The sequence below is a fragment of the Ochotona princeps genome, chromosome 33 (genome assembly GCF_030435755.1).
Source record: "Ochotona princeps isolate mOchPri1 chromosome 33, mOchPri1.hap1, whole genome shotgun sequence".
NCBI classification, from domain to species: Eukaryota; Metazoa; Chordata; class Mammalia; order Lagomorpha; family Ochotonidae; genus Ochotona; species Ochotona princeps.
The window spans coordinates 3,709,318-3,724,897 of NC_080864.1; the positions used below are offsets into that span (position 1 = coordinate 3,709,318).

At 63.2% G+C, this 15,580-nt stretch overlaps 2 protein-coding genes across 8 annotated transcripts; one reads left to right on the forward strand and one right to left on the reverse strand.

Moving 5' to 3' along the window:
* The first annotated feature begins 589 nt into the window (after window positions 1–589).
* On the forward strand, window positions 590–7,159 carry MYDGF (myeloid derived growth factor). Of its 2 annotated transcripts, XM_058657700.1 has the most exons (6): window positions 590–767; window positions 3,901–3,951; window positions 4,253–4,314; window positions 5,551–5,632; window positions 6,433–6,505; window positions 6,831–7,159. In XM_058657700.1, exons 1-6 carry the CDS (start codon window positions 615–617, stop codon window positions 6,908–6,910), a joined length of 501 nt encoding a protein of 166 aa, XP_058513683.1. In that variant the 5' UTR covers window positions 590–614; the 3' UTR covers window positions 6,911–7,159. The 2 variants fall into 2 exon arrangements, with proteins under 2 accessions (XP_058513683.1, XP_058513684.1); XM_058657701.1 differs by lacking the exon at window positions 3,901–3,951.
* Window positions 7,160–9,199: 2,040 nt separating this feature from the next.
* TNFAIP8L1 (TNF alpha induced protein 8 like 1) lies at window positions 9,200–14,613 on the reverse strand. 6 transcript variants are annotated; one of them, XM_058657902.1, is made up of 2 exons: window positions 14,533–14,613; window positions 9,200–9,809 (listed from the first exon to the last, which is right to left on the reverse strand). In XM_058657902.1, exon 2 carries the CDS (start codon window positions 9,803–9,805, stop codon window positions 9,245–9,247), a length of 561 nt encoding a protein of 186 aa, XP_058513885.1. In that variant the 5' UTR covers window positions 9,806–9,809; window positions 14,533–14,613; the 3' UTR covers window positions 9,200–9,244. The 6 variants fall into 6 exon arrangements, with proteins under 6 accessions (XP_058513885.1, XP_058513884.1, XP_058513882.1 ...); XM_058657901.1 differs by having other exon boundaries at window positions 9,200–9,812; XM_058657899.1 differs by lacking the exon at window positions 14,533–14,613 and adding an exon at window positions 13,699–13,803 and having other exon boundaries at window positions 9,200–9,812.
* Between the last annotated feature and the right edge of the window lie 967 nt (window positions 14,614–15,580).

Below are 15,580 nucleotides of genomic sequence, written 5' to 3' on the forward strand. Positions count from 1 at the left end.
CCATTCCCTCCAGCTCCCCTCCACCTAAGCTTTCCCTCCTCCTGTAGAACTGCTTTTCCAACAAGTGCTGACTTTTAAAAAAAGTTCTATTTGTATTGGGCCCGGCGCAATAGCCTAGTGGCTAAAGTCCTCTCCTTCCACGCGCAGGGATCCCATATAGATACTGGTTCATGTCCCCGGTGCCTCACTTCCGACCCGGCTTCCTGCCTGTGGCCTGGGAAAAACAGGCCACAGCCTTTGGGACCCCGCACCCGCGTGGGAGACCTGGAAGAAGCTCCTGGCTTCAGATCGGCTCCACGGCCACTCGAGGAGTGAGTCAGCGGATCATCTCCGTATATCTGACTTTCCAATTGAAAAAAATCACTTAAACAATATTTCTTCTTGGAAAGGTAGATTTACAAAAAGGTGACCCATGTGCTGGTTCACTCATCAAATTACTGCAACAGCCACGCAGCTGTGCCAAACTGGAAGTCAGGGGCCGCGAACTCGCGCCCTCCGCGTCCCTCTGCTCAGGGGGGCTTGAACTCGCGTCCCCCCCGCGTCCCTCGGAGCCCGGACGGCGGCGCGCGCGGTCACGTGTGGCCCTCGCCGCGCCCCGTAGCTCCGTTCCCAAGATGGCGGCGCCCAGCGCGGGGCTCCCGCTGCTGCTGCTGCTGCTGGCGGCGGCGCTGAGGGCGGCCGGGGCCGTGTCCGAGCCCAGCACCGTGGCCTTCGACGTGCGGCCCGGCGGCGTGGAGCACTCGTTCGGCCAGAGCGTGGGGCCCGGGGTGCGTGCCGGCGGCGGGGGTCCCTGCGGGGACGGGCACCGGCGGGAGGGCGGGGGGCGGGGGAGGAAGAGGGGCTCCCGCCCCGGGGATGTCTGAGGAAGGGGCTCCTGAGGGGGTGTCTGAGGAAGGGGCTCCTGAGGGGGTGTCTGAGGAAGGGGCTCCCGGCTCTGAGGGGTGTCTGAGGAAGGGGCTCCTGAGGGGGAGTCTGAGGAAGGGGCTCCCAGTTTTGAGGGGTGTCTGAGGAAGGGGCTCCTGAGGGGGTGTCTGAGGAAGGGGCTCCTGAGAGGGTGTCTGAGGAAGGGGCTCCCCGCCCTGAGGGGGTGTCTGAGGAAGGGGCTCCTGGTTATGAGGGGTGTCTGAGGAAGGGGCTCCTGAGAGGGTGTCTGAGGAAGGGGCTCCCCGCCCTGAGGGGGTGTCTGAGGAAGGGGCTCCTGGTTATGAGGGGTGTCTGAGGAAGGGGCTCCTGAGGGGGTGTCTGAGGAAGGGGCTCCCAGTTTTGAGGGGTGTCTGAGGAAGGGGCTCCCCGCCCTGAGGGGGTGTCTGAGGAGGGGGCTCCCGGCTCTGAGGGGGTGTCTGAGGAAGGGGCTCCCCGCCCCGGGGGTGTCTGAGGAAGGGGCTCCCGGTTTTGAGGGGTGTCTGAGGAAGGGGCTCCCGGTTTCGAGGGGTGTCTGAGGAAGGGGCTCCCGGTTTCGAGGGGTGTCTGAGGAAGGGGCTCCCGGTTTCGAGGGGTGTCTGAGGAAGGGGCTCCCGGTTTTGAGGGGTGTCTGAGGAAGGGGCTCCTGGTTATGAGGGGTGTCTGAGGAAGGGGCTCCCGGTTTTGAGGGGTGTCTGAGGAAGGGGCTCCCGGTTTCGAGGGGTGTCTGAGGAAGGGGCTCCCGGCTTTGAGGGGTGTCTGAGGAAGAGGGGCTCCCGCCCCGGGGGTGTCTGAGGAAGGGGCTCCCCGCCCTGAGGGGGTGTCTGAGGAAGGGGCTCCCGGCTCTGAGGGGTGTCTGAGGAAGGGGCTCCCGGCTCTGAGGGGTGTCTGAGGAAGGGGCTCCCGCCCCGGGGGGTGTCTGAGGAAGGGGCTCCCGCCCCGGGGGGTGTCTGAGGAAGGGGCTCCCGCCCCGGGGGGTGTCTGAGGAAGGGGCTCCCGGCTATGAGGGGGTGTCTGAGGAAGGGGCTCCTGGTTATGAGGGGTGTCTGAGGAAGGGGCTCCCGGTTTCGAGGGGTGTCTGAGGAAGGGGCTCCCGGCTCTGAGGGGTGTCTGAGGAAGGGGCTCCCAGTTTTGAGGGGTGTCTGAGGAAGGGGCTCCCGGCTCTGAGGGGTGTCTGAGGAAGGGGCTCCCGGCTATGAGGGGGTGTCTGAGGAAGGGGCTCCCGGCTCTGAGGGGTGTCTGAGGAAGGGGCTCCCGGTTGTTACCAGAAATGCCCGGTGGGTTCTTTCCTCAGCTTAGTATAAAAATAAGAAGCCGGGAATCTGTTGCAAACCTAAGTTTGTTTGCGCGGGGACCCGGTGAGCAGGGAAGGGAGGGAAGGGGAAGCGCCTCCGAAGAGCCGGGAGATGGGGGGCCTCTCCCAAGGGCAGGGAGAGAGACACCAAAACCTGGAGGCAGGGTCTTGGGTTTTAAGCCTTCCCTGACCCCTCCTCCTTGGGCGGGGAACCCACAGGTAAGATCTTCCCCATTGGTGGTCTCTTAGTTAATTAGGAAATGGGCGGGCAGTGCTGGGACCGCCCACCTGGGGGTGTGGCCAAGACCTCCCTGGATGGGCTCGCCGGTTTCAGGGGTGTCTGAGGAAGGGACTCCCAGTTTTAAGAGGGTGTCTCAGGAAGGGGCTCCCGGCCCTGAGGGGGAGTCTGAGGAAGGGACTCCCGGCCCTGAGGGGGAGTCTGAGGAAGGGGCTTGCACCCTGAGGGGGTGTCTGAGGAAGGGGCTCGCACCCTGAGGGGGTGTCTGAGGAAGGGGCTCCCACCCTGAGAGGGTGTCTGAGGAAGGGGCCCCTGAGGGGGAGTCTGAGGAAGGGGCTCCTGAGGGGGAGTCTGAGGAAGGGGCTCCTGAGGGGGTGTCTGAGGAAGGGGCTCCTGAGGGGGTGTCTGAGGAAGGGGCTCCCGGCTCTAAGGGGGTGTCTGAGGAAGGGGCTCCTGAAGGGGAGTCTGAGGAAGGGGTTCCAGAGGGGGTGTCTGAGGAAGGGGCTCTCACCCTGACAGGGAGTCTGAGGAAGGGGCACCTGAGGGGGTGTCTGAGGAAGGGGCTCCTGGGGGGGTGTCTGAGGAAGGGGCTCCTGAGGGGGTGTCTGAGGAAGGGGCTCCCGGTGTCGAGGGGTGTCTGAGGAAGGGGCTCCCCGCCCTGAGGGGGTGTCTGAGGAAGGGGCTCCTGAGGGGGTGTCTGAGGAAGGGGCTCCCAGTTTTGAGGGGTGTCTGAGGAAGGGGCTCCTGAGAGGGTCTGAGGAAGGGGCTCCCACCCTGAGAGTGGATGTCTGAGGAAGGGGCTCTCACCCTGACAGGAAGTCTGAGGAAGGGGCCTCTGAGGCAGTGTCTGAGGAAGGGGCTCCTGGTTATGAGGGGTGTCTGAGGAAGGGGCTCCTGAGGGGGTGTCTGAGGAAGGGGCTCCCCGCCCTGTGGGGGTGTCTGAGGAAGGGGCCTCTGAGGCAGTGTCTGAGGAAGGGGCTCCCAGTTTTGAGGGGTGTCTGAGGAAGGGGTTCCCGAGGGGGTGTCTGAGGAAGGGGCTCCTGAGGGGGTGTCTGAGGAAGGGGCTCCTGAGGGGAAGTCTGAGGAAGGGGCTCCTGAGGGGGTGTCTGAGGAAGGGGCTCCCGGCCCTGAGAGTGTGGGGCCTGAGGAAGGGCCCAGGGAGTGTCGGACTGAGGGTGTGGAGGGTGGGCTCTGAGCAGGGGCTGCTGGCTGTGGGAACCTGAGGGGACCCTGGCACAAGGGTCGGAGTAAAGGTCGGGGCGAGAGAGGGCTGGGGGATGGCTGTTGGGGTGTGCGATGGCTGTGTGAGTGAGTGTCGGGGTGAGGGAAGGTTATAGGGGTGCGGGTCGGGGTGAGGGAGCGCTGTGGGGGTGCTCTGCGGGGATGTGGCCCAGCGGGCCCTTCCCTGCTTGCCTGCGAGTGTAGACTTGGGTTTGGGGTCTCAGCCGGTTCTCTTGCCTGCCCTCAGGACAAGTACACCTGCACGTTCACCTACGCGTCCCAGGGAGGCACCAACGAGGTGAGGGGATGGCGGGGGGCTGCTGCCGCCCACCTGAAACACCCATGTCAGGGTGCGGTTGTTGGGGGGGTGCCCTGCCTCCTACCCCCATCTCATGGGGTACTCGAGACAGCACCATTTCTAGAATATTCGTGCGTGTGTGTTGGGCTGGGAGCGCTCTCCCCACCGCTGGCTCACTCCACAAATGCCCGCCTCCCTCAGTCAGGGCCACGCTGGTTCTCCTGCCAGGGACAGGGACCTGGGGCAGGCGGGTCGCCCCGGGGAGTGGCAGGCTAACCCGCTGCCTGTCGTGTCCCCGCAGCAATGGCAGATGAGCCTGGGGACCAGCGAGGACCACCAGCATTTCACCTGCACCATCTGGAGGTAACTGCTGGAGGGGCCCCTGCCCCCTGCGTGAGGAGGGTCCTGGGCGCCTGGCTGCCCACCAGGGCCAGAGGTCGGTGGGAGGAAGGCCCCGCACCCCATGCCAGACCACATGTCCATACAGGAGGAGCTATGGGGGTCGGGGTGGGGACCCCGCACCTGCCAAGGGCTTTGGGGCATTTTTAATTTTTAAATGAGATAAGGTTCAGTCTTGTGAAATGTATAGGTCGATGTTTGTCAGTCCGTGTGATAGGTCTGTGTAGCTGGCCCTGCTGCCTACTTCCAGAACATTCTCATTTCCCGACATAGACCCCAGCCAGCCTCTGGCGACCCCCAGTCCACGTCCTACACCTGTTCATTTTGTATCAGTGGATTCCCATGCCATGTGGCTGCCTGAACCTGTGTAGTGTCCTCAGGGCCCCTCAAGCTGGTGTGTCTGAGCCTGGCTCTTGTTCCTGGCTGTATAATGTTCCACCTGCTGCTGTCGGGCACTGAGCTCCCAGGCGAGTTGGGCTGCTCTGGTCCATTCCGAGGACTCCATCTCTGAGGCCCCAAGCCCACCAGGGGCCCCACAGGCCAGCACCCTGACCTCAGAACCCACCCCGCAGTGTAGTGGGGTCAGGGTTTCCTCGTACAGAGCCAGCACTGAGGACCCCCTGGTCCTTCTGGTGCTCACCCATGTCCTCACAGCCTCGCCCCTGCAGTGCAGCTGTGTGCTGGCCGCTCCTTGTTCCCTCACCCCTACCTTGGGCGCAGCTGGACTTGCGGGGGGTCTGCCCTAAGATGCCCGTATCCCATGGGTACTCTAGTCGCAGGGTCTACCCTGTCTGCCCCAGGTATTTTGGGATAAGTTAATACATGGGGGGGTCTCTCCCTGTGACTCACCCAGATGGCGCAGGCTGGGACTCCCCTGTGAGAACGGGGGTCCAGCCACGTGGGCCACCCTCCACTGTGTTCCCAGACAAATGAGGAGTGGAGCAGCCGGGACTCAAACCAGTGCCTGCATGGGATGCTGGCACCTGCAAGCATTGTCTCTGCCCACTGTGCCCCAGCCAGCAAGTCAGCTTGGACCCCTGCACCAGTGTGGGTGCTGCCACAGTAGCTGCCACCCAGGCACCCTACGTGGGCTGCGGACGTGGCACCCTCGCAGCACCTGGAAGGCAGCGGGCACAGACAGGGTCCCCTCCCAGGCCCCGGCTTGCCCACCCGGCACTCCAGCACCCCGTTTCCCCGCAGGCCCCAGGGCAAGTCCTACCTGTACTTCACCCAGTTCAAGGCCGAGGTGCAGGGCGCCGAGATTGAATATGGCATGGCCTACGTGAGTGGCAGCCTGGGGGGGCTAGGGGGTCCTGGGGGGTGGATGGCCACTGCACCCCTGGAGGGGAATTTGGTACCTGGGGAGGAGGCGGGATGGCCGCCGTGCAGGTGCCTGGGCCTGGAGGTGGTACCCAGGGAGGGACGCCAGGGTCCCCTCATGGCAGAGGAGCCCGACATGGGAGGCAGTGGCCAGGGCCCAAAGCCTGGGGTCCCGGGACCCATGTCACCCACCCACCCATGCTGGAGCTCCTGGCCCAGCCCTGGCCATCACAGCCATCGGGAAGTGAGCCAGTGACTGCGGGAGCTCGCTCACACTCTGCCTTCCAAATAAACAAGTCAACATTGAACTTTTGGGGGGAATCCACATATATGCAGAGTGTTTATAAAAAGTTTGTGGGAAGTGCACATCACAGATTGACAGATTGCTGAATTGCAATATTTCTGGTCCCGCAAGTATTTGAAAGGCAGAGTGACAGAAAGAAAAAGATCTTCCATCCGGGGCTTCACTCCCCAGATGGTCCCTGCAGCAGGGGGGCTGGGCCGGCCCGACGCCACACGCTTCCTCCAGGTCTCCCTCAGGGCTGCCAGGGGCACGCAGCCTTGGCCCGTCCCCTACTGGTCATCTGACTGCATGTGGCGTCCCCCGAAGGTGGTGGGGACCCCGCTGCTGGCTCATGCCACAGCGCCTACCCCACACCTCCATTCCTGAGGTCCCCGCCTCGTGCGTTGCCCCTGCCACCTCCGGCTGGCCAGGGGACAGGGCAGCCCGGTGACTGCCCACCCGTCCGTGTTTCCTTCCAGTCTAAAGCTGCCTTTGAACGTGAGAGCGACGTCCCCCTGAAAAGCGAAGAGTTTGAGGTGACCAAGACATCAGGTGGGGCCTGAGATCTGGCAGGTGGCAGCCCCGTGCCAGGGGACCCCTGCGTGTAGAATGTATGTGTGCGTCTGGGCCTGGGGGCTCCCTCAGCCCACACCCCGCTGTGTCCCTGAGGTGGGAGGCAGCATGGGCTGGAGGAGGCCCTGCCAGCACTCGCTCAGCCCAGGGGGCTCAGGGCCTCCCGTTGTGGTCCCCTTGGCCCCAGAGCGCTAGTGGGGAGCGTTCCAGCTCCCAGCCCCTGGGGATGCAGTGGGTGCTGGGGCAGTGGGGACAGGGTGGCGGCCCCCAAGCCCTGACGGTGTGTGTCTCCTGTGTCCTGCAGTGGCCCACAGACCCGGGGCATTTAAGGCCGAGCTGTCTAAGCTGGTGATTGTGGCCAAGGCGGCGCGCAGCGAGCTGTGAGCGGCAGCCCGGTCCCCGGCGGAGTCGGCCCCGGCTCCCCGGCACCTGCTCCTGGAGGGCCGCCCTGCGTTCCCCTACCACCACCGCCACAGGGAGCACCAGCCTGCCGGGATCCATGGCCAAGCCCAGCGCCCCGACCCAAGCCCCCCGGGCCACTTTCTTAAACCACCCAGGGACCTCCTTTCCAGTGGACTGGAAAGAGAGGAAATGTTTTCATATTTAAAGAAATAAAATGATTAATAAGCACCAGCAACGGACTGGTCCCTTCTGACCGAGCATGGGTGACGGAGCTGCCCACAGCAGCCGTGCCACGCCTGAGAGGAGATGCTGACCCAGCCAAGGCCGTTGGCCCAGGAGTTGGGGGTGTTTACACGCAAAGTCTGATGGGGGGAGTGTGACACCCTGCCACCAATTGACTCCCTGGTGGGCGCTCCGTGCAGGGCGTCCCTCCCACGCAGCAGGTCGCAGGAACCCCGAGCCCCTGAGCCATTACTGCTGCCAGCAGTCACAGGGTGCAGTGCCAGGAGCTGGGGCTGGTCTCCCATCCGGGCACTGGGGTCGTCACACCCCCCGGACCAGACATCTGCTCCCCCACCCACCCAACCAGCAATGGGATGCCAGCACGTACCCATACTGCAGAACTAAATCTCAAATGCCCCGCTGGGCTCCACCAGCCAGCGACCTTCAAGACACGCTGATTGGGAATGAGAGCCTGGCTCACTCCCCACGTGGTTCACTCGTAGCCACAGTGGCCAGTCCTGGGACAGTCAAAGCCAAGAGCTTCTTCCAGGTCTCCCTTAAGGGTGCGGGGTCCCACACACTCGGGCCATCTCCCACAGCTTTTCCCAAGGCGCATTGGCAGGGAGCTGGATGGGAAGTGGAGCAGCCGGGATTCAAGCCAGTGCCCCGTGGAATGCAGGTGTTGGCAGATGGTGGGCTTACGCACTACGCCACAGTGCTGGTGCGCACATCTCTTTTATTGCCACAGTCATACAAAAGGGCTTACGCATTTTCAAGAAACGTGAAAGGCAGCGAGAAACTTCCTTACAATGGCCCCCTCCCCATGTGTCTACTATTGGGCTGGGCCAGGGCCACGTCAGGAGCTTCTTCCGGGTCTCTCACACGGGTCCCAAGGCTCTGGGCCGTCCTCCACTGCTTTCCCAGGCCACAGGCAGGGAGCTGGATGGGAAGTGGAGCAGTCAGGATACAGACACGTGCAAAGCAAGGACTTTAGCCACTAGGCTACCTCACCAGGCCCCACAGCGGGCATCTCCAAGGGAGGCTCACCCCACCACACTGCAATTGGCCCGCCCCCCGCCCAACTGCTCTTCAAATTCCACTTTGTTCACTCAGTCCCCTCCTGCGTGGCTTCCGGCTTGCATGAGTTGGGGGAGTGCGGTGGGTGCTTCTTTCTCTGGGGGACCCCCCTCTCCTTCCACTGCCAGGTCTGGGCACCACATCCATCTATCTCCGTGTCGGTCCAAGTTCCGGTCACTTGTCCTTGACCCAAGACAGAAAGCCCTCTGAAGGGTGGCCCAGAGGTGGGCACTGCGGGATCTCCCTTTAGTGGAGGAAGCGCCAGGAGAGCTGAAGGGGCAGTGCAGGCCCAGGCAGCCAAAGCCCAGATCTGCCCTGGGGTTGCAACTGCCACCCCTGGGACTGACCTGTGCCCTGCCAGTGCTCCCCACCCCCCCCCCAGACTCCCAAAACAACCTTTGGGACCTGCGGCCCAATTTTGCAACCTTCAGCAAACAGCAGCTCGGATGCACCCCCGGCCCCCACCCCCTGGCCGGCCGGGGAGCGGCTGCAGAGGAGGGGATGGGTGGAGCAAAAGTCCCTGAAACCATTTGGTGTAAAGTCTTGATGATATCCACACGTGGGAATGGTCTTCACCCTGCACGCGGGGGCTGAGCATTGGGGTCAGCTGCCTACTGGCCCAGGGTTCAAGTCCAGTCCCAGCCCTGACCCCTAGCTCCCTGCTGACCGCACCCTGGACGGAGGGTGGCAGGTGGTTCAGGGTTCCTGCTGCTGCCCACGTGGGAGGCCCAGATGGTGCTCTGTTTCCCGGCGTGGGCCACGTGGAGGCGCAGCAGGCGGGCAAGCTCACGCTGCCTCTCCAAAAACAAAAAAAAGTGATGCCTGTCTCAAAAAACCTAGGGCTCGCAGCAGTTCAATTCCATTTTCCCAGCAAGTCTCAGGGGCGCACGCGCATGCACCCGGCCCTGGGGTGCTAGGCCAGTGTGGGTGTGGGCGTCATCATCAGAATCCCACACATCCGCCCCACCCCCGGCACCTGCCCCCACGCCAGGCCGGGGCGTGCAGCGTCCCCCACACTCAGATACCGTCCTGGTCCAGCAAGCGGCCAAGGGCATCACAGATGCGGCGCAGGTGTGAGTGGTAGGGTTCGGCCGGGCCGTAGAGTGCGGCCAGGAAGTCGCCGTCGGCCAGGTGGCGGAAGGCATGCTGGATGCGACCGTGCGACTTGGCCGTGAGGTGCGGCCCGGCCGCCTGCAGCAGCAGGTCCCGACAGTCGAGCAGGCCCGCGGCCAGCACGCGGCGGTCGAAGGTGAAGTCCACCTGCTGGAAGCTGATGGCCGTGAGCGCCAGGCTGCGCGCCTTCTGCCGGAAGCGCCGCAGCAGCGCCAGCTCGTCAGCCGCCAGCTGCCCGGCCCGCAGCAGCACGGCCAGCTTCACGGCCACCTTGACCAAGTTCTTGATCACCTTCTGTGCCTCCTTGCGACTGCGCGTGAACTCCTTGGTGGCGCGGTACAGCTCGTCCAGCACCTCGCCACTCGCCTCGTCCAGGAGCGCCGTGGCCATGGTCTTAGAGGCCATCTTGCTCAGAAGTTTCTTCTGCGTCTGCAGGGCCAGGTTGCGGGCGCTGAAGGTGTCCATGGCCCTGCTGGGGAAGTGGGGGTGCGGGGGGGGGGGGGAATGTATGAGCTTAACCCAGTAAGTCCCGGGCCATCCTGCAGCCGGCCAAGAGGGGGGCCGCCAGCCCAGGCGGTCCGAGGACGGGCTGAGCCGCAGCAGAGGCCGCCAGAGTGTCCACTAAAGTGCATGGGAAAAGGACTCTGCGTACCTAGGCTCCAGATACACAGACTGAGGCCAGGGGAGGAAGAGGCCACCAAGTCCCTGGTGGAGGGTCCTTCCTGGCCCGCTCAGGACTGTGTGGCCTCCTCGGGGAGGGTCGGGAGGAATGGGTACAGGGACTGGGTGGCTTCCCGGGACTCCATTCAAGGCCAGCAGGAAAAGGAGGCGGTGCCATGCCTGGTCCTCTAAGCCAGATGTGCACACACACACACACACACACACCTGGGCGGCCAGCTGTCCGCCTCCGGCCTCCCACGCTGCCCCTACCCCCCAGACCCATTGTTCTGCCACCATGCACGATGACCACTGTCCCCTGGGGAGTAGGCTGAGAACCAAAATAAATGCTAGCTTCCTTCCTGCAGGGCTGGTGTGGCCCTAAGGGCCGGGCATTCCCAGGCCCGCAGGCCCCGGGTCTCTGCTTGGCTGGCCGCCCAGTGCCAGGGTACCTGCTATCCTCACTGACCACAACAGTGGATTAAGGGTATGGGGACTTGGCCTGAACACTCACACGGTCATGCAACAAACATGAGTAGGCACAAGCTGTACAGCAAGCACAGTGGCCACCCCAAGGGACACAGCGCTGCCTTCCGGAAGTTCCGGCACCTTTCTCCTTAGAAGTTATTTGACAGTTCCCACACAGCCCTGCAGTGGAATCCACCTGGCCCTGTGGTTGTTTACATTGTTATTGATGAGAGAGAGAGAAAGAGAGAGAGTGTGTGAGTGAGCTTCCTGCTGCTGACTCACTCCCCAAATGGCCGCAACAGCTGGGCTGGGTAAGGCCAAAAAGCAAGAGCCAGGAGCTCCTTCCTGGTCTCCCACGTGGGTGCAGGGGTGGGGGAGATTCTAGAACATACACGCTGTGTCCTGAGCCAGGTCCACACAGACCGGAAAGATCCGGGATCAGAGGTTGCACACAGCCGGCCAGGTGTGGCCTGACACATAGCCTGGCAGCGATGATGCCCCCGTCCACTTCAGCTAACAGATCCTCTGATCCCAGCTCCAGGCTAACAGACACCCTGGGAGGCAGCAGGAGCTGGCTGAAGTCTTTGGGGCCCTGCCACCCCTCCATGTGGGAGACCCGGATGGAGCTCTGGGCTCTGACCTGGCCCAGCCACTGCTACTGTGGTCCTTTAGAAAGAGAACCAGCAGATGGGCGCACCCCCCCTTGCCCTCTCTCTCGCCCCTCTGTTTTTCAAATAAAATAAAATTCTAAATAAATAAATGCTTTTTAAAAATACATAGCAGGGCTTTACACAGTAGTCTAGTGGCTAAAGTCCTTGCCTTGCATGCGCCGGGATCCCATAGGGGCACAAGTTTGTGCCCCAGCTACCTCACTTCCCGTCCAGCTCCCTGCCTGTGGCCTGGGAAAGCAGTGGAGGACGGCCCTAAGCCTTGGGACCCTGCACCCGCGTGGGAGACCCAGAAGAGACTCCTGGCTCCTGGCTTCAGATCAGCTCAGCTCAGTGGCCATTGCTGTCACTTGGGGAGTGAATCATGGGATGGAAGATCTTCCTCTCTGTCTCTCCTCCTCTCTGTATATCTGACTTCCAATAATTATTGAATAATCTGACTTCCAATTTTATTGACATATATCTCATCTAAAGGGGAATAAAATCTAAAAGGGAATAAAATCTAAAGGGGAACCTCCAGATTTCCAAAATGCACCTGCCCACCCAGGGAGGGGGAGGCTGCAGCCCCCACCCCGGGGGGCACCCAGGTCCTCCTGGAAGCCTGCCCCACCCCGGGATAATTCCCGTACCTCTACCAAGCAGGGAGGGGGGCAAGTTTTTCCCTCTAAATTGGGGCATGTGGACTTTTGCCCTCTGCCACCCCCACCCCACTTCATCATGTTGGGACACATGAGCCCTGAAAAGTAGATGTAATATCAACTTTGAACTTTAGATCCTGCTGTTCACACCGCCACTGCGCTGGCCATACTGTGGCCAGTGCCTGACCCCCTGTCCCCTACAGAAGTCTAGAGCCCCAGGCCTGGGGTGAGGTGGGAGGGTTCCCACAGGGCATATATAGACCACCTGCTAGGTCCCCCCAGTGCCACACGGGACCCCCGGAGTGGAGTGGACATCCAGGAAAAGAAAATGGCTCTGTGGGAACCACCCCAGGCAGCTCCACCCCCTCGTCATGAATTATCCATGTCCCACACCACCTCCCTCAATAATTGATGACCTCCCTGGGCTGCCTGCCCAGGCCAGAGCCCACCGAGGCCAGGGTCCCAGTGGCCTGCTCCCCAATCCCTGGCCCCACACACACCACAGCTGCCCCTGCACCCAGCCCTCTGTGGTTCAGGACTTGTGCACGGCCTAAGAGAGGGAGCGCTCTGGGGGCATGAGGTATGGAGCTGCCACTGCAGTCACATGCCCCAGGGAGCCCAGGGAGCCCAGGGAGCCCAGAGAGAAGGCGGGTCAGACCACCTGCTGGGTTTGGGGGGAGGTCATAAAATGAGTGTCAGGGGACCCCGGCCTGGCCCTCTGTAGCCAAAACATGAGCAAAAGGTTTAAAGGGGCCCGTGGGACATGGGTGCCTCTCCAATGCGTCCAGGCTGCACCCTGTGGACGGGTTCTCCCCTCCAGCAGCCAGAGGGCTCCAGGGCTCCCAAACTTCCCCCTCTCCCCACAAGACCACACAGACCCCCTCCTTGCCATGGCTCTCCTGGTTCCCCCCAGGATTCCATATAACTTTCCTGCCATTGGAGCCTGACACGTCACCTCCTCAGAAAACCCTCTGAGGTCTGCCATCCATCTTATCCCCTTAGGGTCATGACACCCACATCCCTCCAGCATGCACAGGCCCCACACCCTTGCTTGTGTCTCAGCTACCTCCCTACAGGGGGGCTGGGCCCATCCTTAGCATCGACGGTTTCCATGACAACACAGGGCTGGGTCCCTCTGGAGCACCCCTTGGATAAACAGGGACATTCGGCAGTCCTAGCTTCAGACAGAGAAACTTGGGAACTTGGGGTGACTCAAAGGAATGAGAGAGTACCTGGCTAGCCTGGGGGCCCATGCAGGGACCTGCCCAACCTGTCCTATGACCTGGGGTGGCTTCCCACACCCCCTGCTCCTCCAGCCCCAGGGCCCAGCACTCACCCACCGCCAGCATCCCACCACCACGATGGCCCAGGTGCCTGTGTGGCTCTGGACCGCAGTGGTTCTTTGTTCCACGTTGCCATAGCTACGGCGTCTCGGGCGGCCCCTCCTCCGCCCCTCCCAGCCCACGCAGGCAGGCAGGCAAGCTAGACAGTATGTTTCCTTTTAAACTTGGCGCCTTGCACACCTGCTCAGGTGGCACAGGGCCCAGCAGCTAGAGTCATGGGGACTGGGCTGGGCCCGCGGGGCCTGCAGGCAGAAGGACGTTTCTGCCCCCATTTTACAGATAAACTTATCTGAGGTTAGAAGGGCAGGTCTCAGGTTCTACCACCCAGGAGTGTCTGAGCTCCCTACCCACCCAGTAGAGCCCCTACACACACACACACACACACACACACACACACACCAGTGGCTTCCTTGGGGTGCTCAGCCTAAAACAGCCTCCCCCACGCCAAACACACACACACACACAGCCTACCCTGTCACCCAGGTCTGCTCATGCCAGGGGCTGCCCACTCGGGTCCTGCCTCCAACTCCACCCCCACGGCCAGGGGAGAAGGCCACGAGACAAGAGTTCAGGGTCAGGGACACCTGCCAATTACCATGGCGGCGACAGACCCAGTTCACAGCTTGTAAAAGTGAGGCCTCAGGCTCATGTCTGGGCGGGCACTGGCCTGGCTCCCCTTCCATGTTAGAGGGGGTTCTCCACCATGGGGGAGTTGGGGGGAACTGCCCTCATATCTCCTGTAACATGAGAGAAGGGGTTCCATGCCACGGAAGGGTTAGGGGGGACTGGTGTCTCCCCTTCCATGGGAGAGGGGAGGTCCCCCACCACGGAGGGGACTGTCCTGGTGGCTCCCGGCTCTGTCCACAGGAGAGGGGGGTCCCCCACCACGGAGGGGTGCAGAGGGGACTGTCCTGGTGGCTCCTGGCTCTGTCCACGGGAGATGGGGGGTCCCCCACCACGGAGGGGACTTCCTGGTGGCTCCCGGCTCTGTCCACGGGAGAGAGGGGTCCCCCACCATGGAGGGGACTGTCCTGGTGGCTCCCGGCTCTGTGCACGGGAGAGGGGGGTCCCCCACAACGGAGGGGAGCAGAGGGGACTGTCCTGGTGGCTCCCGGCTCTGTCCACGGGAGAGAGGGGTCTCTCACAACGGAGGGGACTGTCCTGGTGGCTCCCGGCTCTGTCCACGGGAGAGGGGGGGTCCCCCACAACGGAGGGGACTGTCCTGGTGGCTCCCGGCTCTGTCCACGGGCCGGGCTGGCAAGGGTCCCTCAGACCTCCGCCGTGTCCCTGTACCCCTATGCAAGCAAGGCGGGGACCGAGGCAAGCCAAGGTTTGCATGCAGTGGGTAGTAGGGGGGTCCCTCGACCCACCACGGGGATACGCCCTGGGATGGGGGTGCGCCACCCCCGCCCGCTCACCGGCACGCTGAGGCTCTCCTGGGCGTCGGGGTTCGGGGTTCGGTGCAGCCGCCTCCGTGGGGACCCCGGGTCAGCCGCCGCCGCCGCCGCCGCCGCCGCCGCAGAGCAACTTAGCACAGGGAGCTCGGAGCAAGGCGGGGCCGGCGGCCAGACCACGCCCCGCGGACACGCCCATTCAGGGAAGCCACGCCCTATCCTCCTGAAGAGCCCTAGAAGGGCGGAGCGAGCAAGTCGGCCACGCCTCCTGTGGCCACGCCCTGTATCCGGTAGGCCGCTCCCCGTCCTTCTGATGTGCCGGGGCGGGGCGGGCAGCTCAGCCACGCCTCCCTTGACCAAGGCACCGTTGACGGGTAGCCACGCCCCATCCTCCAAAGGAGACCGAGCTGGGCAAGGGGCGGGGACGAAGGCGGGCGGAAATCTGGCGCAGCCAATGGTAGAGCGGGCGATGTACAAAGCGACCAATGGGAAGCCGAGGATGGGCGTGGAGGAGCAAAGGGGCGGGGCCCGGCGGCTGTAGGGTGTTTTCCTCCGGAATCCGGGAAGGGCAGGATATAGGGGGATTCTCAGCTTGTGGCTCTGCACTGGACGGGCCCCTCTCCCTCCTCTTCCTCCTCTTCCTCCTCGCGGGACTCAGTTTCCCCACCTGGGCGCAGCACTTAGGATGGGAGCTTGTGGTGCACGGGCACCTCCTGGGGACCCCCGCCCCGGAATCACGTGGAGCCCCCCATCCCAGAAGGCCGGGCTCTCCCTGGGATGCAGAGTTGAGGATGAATGGAGGGGGCAGGGAAGTACCAGGCCACCCCCCACCCCCCCAGGCCTAGCGTGGGGTGGACTTCCGTGGGAAGGAGCCATGCAAGAGGGGCAGGATGCCCCAATTGACTCCGGGAGGGAGGATGCAGCTGTGCGCCCTGGGAACGGAACCCTGCAGCGGCTCCCCCGCTTCCTGTGGGGCCCCAGGCTTCTGTCCCTGGGAGGCCACCTGGCTGCTTGGGAATGCTGGGGCAGACCCTGACATGCACCTCCCCTAGGGGACCAAACAGGGGAGCCA

What these genes read in the sequence shown, in the direction of transcription:
- MYDGF (XM_058657700.1), top strand. Translation starts at nt 615, where the DNA reads ATGGCGGCGCCCAGCGCGGGGCTCCCGCTGCTGCTGCTGCTGCTGGCG. An exon ending in GCCAGAGCGTGGGGCCCGGG is followed by an intron (nt 768 to 3,900) that starts GTGCGTGCCGGC and finishes GCCTGCCCTCAG; the next exon opens with GACAAGTACACCTGCACGTT. An exon ending in TTGAATATGGCATGGCCTAC is followed by an intron (nt 5,633 to 6,432) that starts GTGAGTGGCAGC and finishes GTTTCCTTCCAG; the next exon opens with TCTAAAGCTGCCTTTGAACG.
- TNFAIP8L1 (XM_058657898.1), bottom strand. Translation starts at nt 13,190, where the DNA reads ATGGCAACGTGGAACAAAGAACCACTGCGGTCCAGAGCCACACAGGCA. An exon ending in TGGTGGGATGCTGGCGGTGG is followed by an intron (nt 9,813 to 13,107) that starts GTGAGTGCTGGG and finishes CCACTTCCCCAG; the next exon opens with CAGGGCCATGGACACCTTCA.